The 5,531-nt window shown below is 42.7% G+C and overlaps 1 protein-coding gene across 2 annotated transcripts; it reads right to left on the bottom strand.

The window, feature by feature from the left end:
* Window positions 1–222: 222 nt before the first annotated feature.
* On the bottom strand, window positions 223–4,085 carry LOC147606186 (rab GTPase-activating protein 22-like). Of its 2 annotated transcripts, XM_086792383.1 has the most exons (6): window positions 3,457–4,074; window positions 2,777–2,909; window positions 2,596–2,645; window positions 2,000–2,053; window positions 1,777–1,874; window positions 223–1,662 (listed from the first exon to the last, which is right to left on the bottom strand). In XM_086792383.1, the coding sequence occupies exons 1-6, from the start codon at window positions 3,633–3,635 to the stop codon at window positions 803–805; spliced, it is 1,374 nt and encodes a 457-aa protein (XP_086648509.1). In that variant the 5' UTR covers window positions 3,636–4,074; the 3' UTR covers window positions 223–802. The 2 variants fall into 2 exon arrangements, with proteins under 2 accessions (XP_086648509.1, XP_086648507.1); XM_086792381.1 differs by having other exon boundaries at window positions 223–1,874; window positions 3,457–4,085.
* Window positions 4,086–5,531: the final 1,446 nt, after the last annotated feature.

Here is a 5,531-nt window from a genome sequence, read left to right as displayed (position 1 = left end):
TTAGTTGATGTTGCTCTCTTTCAAGTATTTTCATCTACATACAGGCCGCAAATTTTTGCACCACTTCGGCCTTCTTCATGACCATAGTTGATACATATAGTGTGAGTTCGATACAGAAGTGTTTAGTCTAATATATAGACTAAACATTGCACTTGTCAAAGCTCATATTTGTGGTGGTTTAAGTGAGTTTACAACCCCAAAAGTGCTCTGTTTTCAGCACAAAACTGTAATTTTCAAGGGCATATTTAATTCTTAAAACCAAGCTTATTTGCTTGTCAATGGACATGGGCATTTACTCAGTCATGTGTTTATACATGTTTAAGCGCATTGTTGAGGTGGTTATGATGTGTTTACAGCAGTACCAAGTCAGCCCCAAAAACAGCCCTCTTATCTCATACGATTTAGCCTTAGCATGTGCATATGATGCTCATCACTTACCAGCAAGTATGTGTACATTGTGTTGATGCTTTGCTACAGTATGCGAGCTTCTTAACCACTTCTTCTCATGCTAATCCAAGTATTATACTCTATTCTCAAGTTTCCACTTCCTTCTCATATTTCTACAAACTTAAACCAGAGAAGTAGCATTGCCTAGCAATTACCTTTCAGGCATTTTGCCAAGGATCCAAGAGCAGAGGACCATACAAAGGATACAATGACCTCAATATTTACTGTGGTGCTTAAAATAGCCCTTAAATTATATGTTGTAACATGACCCAAAAGAGAAACAACTTTTCCAGCTGAAGGCCGATTGTAGGCCAGGACCGGTGTACTGCAGAGAGGTCTTTGAGACCGGTTTGAATCAAACATGAAACTTGCGATGAAGTGATGCTATTAGATCCCGTGCATCATCTAAAAGAGCCCACGTATCCAAGTTGCCTGACATGCCATTGCATTCCCTAAGTATATCATCCATACATTTGCACTTGTCCATGATAAACCCCCTTTTCTGCCGAACTGCAGCTGCAATTACATACAGCAGTAAATCGTCCGTAGGGGGAGCTTTTCTTCTACCTTTTCTACAAGAAATTTTCACCTTGTCAAGCCTGACTGCAGTCTTATCTGCCCAAAGAATTTCCCAGAAAGAGATTGTCTGCTCAAAAGACAGTTCTCTCCTCATGAGAATCACAACCATCCGATAGATGAAGAAGCAATCAACTGCCTCGATCTTTTCAAGATGCTTGTAAAGCTGTGGGTCACTCAGCTTCAAGATCTTGGAAACCATTTGAAGCTGCCGCCGAATACCCACCTCATCCAACCGAAAATTGTGACGAACAGCATACATGAAAGATGTAAAACACCAAAAAGCTTGATAATCTTCATCTAGAAGGGCTACGAAAGGTGAGAGCAGGTCACTCATGCCTTGGCAATACCCAGTCTCTGGATCATACAATGCATATACCTCTAATATGGCCACCAGCCTAGCAGCATGATGCTGCAAGCACGGTTCTAGATGAGCATCCTCCTTCAGGCCAACATCCAGAGCTAGCTGATTTGCAGCTCCCTTTGTCACACTTGCTTGAGAGGGAGAATATGGGACCCAGTCAGCGTTCATGCGCACAGCATCCAATCTCATTATGCGCTGCCATGTGATGAACTCTTCCTTTGCCTTTGCACTCATTTCCGCCCATCCTGTCACCTTGCCCTGATATAATGGGCTGCCTGCATGGTCATCCGCAGGTTCTTTGGATTCAGATGACACCAAACCTTCAGTTTCTATGGAAAATGGTTCAAGCGATGACATTACGAATCCCTGCTGGCCTGTAGGGCTCATACCTACAAATACATCCCCTCTTCCTACTGTGCTCCTCCTTTCTGATGCAATCTTCTCCTGTAAAATCTTGCATCGCCTTTTCAAATCATCATACTCTTCCCTGCACGCAGAAACAAAACCAACCCAAGTGCATTCAAAACAAGATGAATGCATACCAGAATTTGCATCAAGATGTGCAAGCGAGCAATGTGACTGGCTTCTTATTCAACCCACCCGACTTATTACCTCCTCATAAGTCTTTCTGCCTCCCTTTCCACATGTGTACTTTCCAGTTCATAGCTACAAAACAGCAGCACATCAATCAGCAACTCAACAAAACAAAGCTCTACTCAAAAAAGTGGCTAGCTTAGCCACCCCTTGGCTTTTCCTCTTCAGCACCATAAAGTAGGCAAACTAGATAGGCATCGAGCAGTTCTCAATCAAGTATGCAAATCAAATGGTTAGAGCACTTTATCGTTTCTTCCTACTGTCATGAAAAGCTGTTGAATTTAAGGCTGAATACAAGACATGGCCGCCCCTACCACAGGGGCCCATCTTGACTGTCCGTCATAAATGGGCTCGAGATCTTACCCATCCAACTCCCACCTATGGGAATGTTTGGTATCCAGCCTAAGGGCTGGAGACAGCTATAACTCCTGTTGTGATTTCAAGTAATCTTGACTGATAGCTGAATAAGAAAGCGACTACAGCATAGCAACTGAGGCTGCAGATAAAGCAATGGAGAGCTTTCCCTTCAAGCGGTTGTGAACAACTCTGTGGAATTGTAAGGATACAAAACAACAAAAGATTTCCGTGGCATATGTCAAAGAAATTTTACTTACAAGTTCAATAAGAAGGGCCATACTTCAGCTCGTATGGTAGACTCAACACCCTGCAACAACATAGACATGTTGTGTTAGCAGGAAAAATGTAGCAACCATAAGCTTGCTACATTATAATTTTCCTTTCACTCTCAAAGACCACCTGGTTTTACTGAGGCATTTCCATGATGCAATCTCTTACCCCATGGCGAACCCTTCGCAAAATCTTTTCACTGTCGATCAAACGCCCTGTATCTGCATCAAACGCATCCCTCCACTGCTTCTGTGTAAGGGGCAGGCCCTTCTTCTTGCGGCGTTTAGGATGAGTTCTGTTTCTGGTTGTTCATAAAGTGTAAAACAATTAAGAGCTTGCACAGCAAGAGAAACAAGAAAAACCACTTTGACATTCTGATTCATGATGGCATATACATGTCATCAAGAAGGAAAAAGAGAAAGAAGACACCAAAAACCTTTTAAAAAAACTGTGTAGCATACATTCCCACAGATAATAAAACGCAGATTTAGTAACTATAAGAGAGCTTGGCCAGAGATTAGACACTCTAGGAACACACAGTGCCATGCGTTCTAGAAGGGATCCAATAGCAGAAACCCTAATACACCACAGTGCCATCGATTCCGCAAGTTGCATAGATAGATTTGGCCAACGGAATCCCAAAATCAATACATTCTCGCAGGAGAAAACGGCAAATTTGATCATCCAAAACCCTTAAAAGCACAGTGCAAAGCATGGCGGTGGAGATGAAACAGCAGAGAATTTCTGAAATTTGATAATACAGCTCCAATCCGGCAACAGAAGAAAAATAGAAAGAGAGAGAGAGAGAAGGAACAGATCGAATGGTTTCGAACTGCTGCCGGACTTACCTCCGACTGTACAGTAGGGTACCACCTACGGCCATGGCTACGGCAACTCCGGCAAACACTGTAACAGCGACCCCTACAGCCAAGGCAGGAACATCCGTCACAGAATTTCCGACTTGAAAGCTCCGGAGAGCATCGTGGAAGGCATCTAAAGCGTCGATGAGAACCGCCCCCTCCACCATACATGAAAACCACCTGCTGTCAAACTGCGGGGAGGCGCATGGCGGTATTGTTGCGCAGTGAACCCTAAACGCTGCAACAGAGCAGGTAGATAAGTGGGAGAAGTCCTAAACCTAGATGCAGGAAACCCTGAAGTGCGCAACAGCAGAAGAAGAAATAATAGACAACAACAGGTGCAGGAAGCACTAGAAATGCAGCAGCGGGATGTAAGAAACTCTTCAATATGCAGCGGGAACCCTAGAGGGCAGGTGAGAAGTGCAGCGAGAAGCCCTAAAAAGAGCAGCAGAAGCAAACCCTAGATGCAAGAGCAGAAATGGAGCAGTGTCAGGTTCGCAGCATTCCAGCACAGGCCTGGGGGGGGGAAGACGACGACCTGGACTGTGAGGGGTGGCAAGTCCCTTCACACATAGTCCTAAGTTCAGGCGCTCTTTACATACATACAAGTCGATCCCTGTCTAGAGTACGAGGCTTGACCCTTATCAAATGTGTAGGCTTGACCTTAAGAATGCAACTTGGCTTGACATGACTCTAGACTCTAGGGTCTAAGGTTAAGTTCAGCCAAGTTTAAACATTTTTTACTAAACCTGACATAATCCTTCTTCTTTTTTGGGATCTTTTTGCTCGTGCGCATGTGTGCTTTTTCATGCCACCGTCAACAACTATAATCCTTCTCACCCCCCATCGGTTCAAGAGGAAGTTTTAAGAAACATTTTTTACTAACCCTAACATGAATCCTTCTCACAATCGGTTGAAGAGGAAAATGAGATTTTGAACAAGCATTTTCTTCGTAATTTCATCCAATTATTACTACTATGTTTAAAAAAATTGGAGGCATCATTTTTCCTTCTCCTCTCACAATGGGGCGAATTTTTCAACAATTGAGCAGGCTCCAGGATAAAGCGAACATGTCTTTTCCCGAATCCTGGTCCAAGCACCCTCCAGGAGCACACTCTATAAGAAGCTTCAGAGAGCTTCCAAAAAAAAATACTTTATACATGCTCGACCTTATAAATAAAGCTAGTGCACTCCCTTAACAAGTTGGCACACTTCCTTATAAATGCAGCTAGCACACTCCCTCCCTTAACAAGCTTTACTCCAATGACTCAAATGTAGGTTTTACCTTTAAAATGCAACTAGCAGTAGAACCTCTCTAGAGGAGTTATCCATCTTCTTACGTGTGCTACTTAACAAGGGTATTTGCAAGGTGTCTACAGCTTTGCTATTGGGAATCAAATGCATCCCCCCTCCCCACTACTAAGAATAAGCACAAGTGTTGCCATACTCATAGAGTTTCTCAATGTAGCCCCCCCCCCCCCCCCCCCCCAAGGTGACACCATAGGGAGCTGTCGCCTACCATGTATTGTTGTCACAAGTGGTAGTGGTAGGATAGTATTTTTAAAAGTAGCTTCCAAGCTCACCACAAAACCAAAGGAAAAGATTCATGAGTCCATTCATATGTCACTAATGCAATTGGATCAATGGATACAAAGACCTACAATTTGATTTTTATATTGATACAAGTTACAAATGCTACATATTTTATCATGTTTGTGTATAGTTTAGCTCAACCATAACCATGCCCCACACGATGTATGTTCAAATCTTGGATGACCAACTTCTTTATTAAGTGTGCACAAGTTTCAAAGTCAATAATCTTCATAACATCTTGAAATTTGCAAACCCCGTGCATATGGCCACTAAGTGTAAAAAAAGGCAAATATTGCTTCTTCTTCTCAAATCTTAAACCCTTATATGGCATTTCATAAAAAGCAACCATCCAGAAATGTTTTCTACATGTTAAAGCAAAAGGTTGGTGAGCCACCTACTTCATGTCATGCCATGCATCCATGTATTTAATTGAATCATGAAGTTTTTTATTGTATTGAAAGATTTTTGCA

This window comes from Cibotium barometz, chromosome 58 (genome assembly GCF_041138505.1).
Source record: "Cibotium barometz isolate CiBa-2024 chromosome 58, ASM4113850v1, whole genome shotgun sequence".
Taxonomy (NCBI): Eukaryota; Viridiplantae; Streptophyta; class Polypodiopsida; order Cyatheales; family Cibotiaceae; genus Cibotium; species Cibotium barometz.
This window is presented reverse-complemented; position numbering and strand designations above follow the sequence as displayed.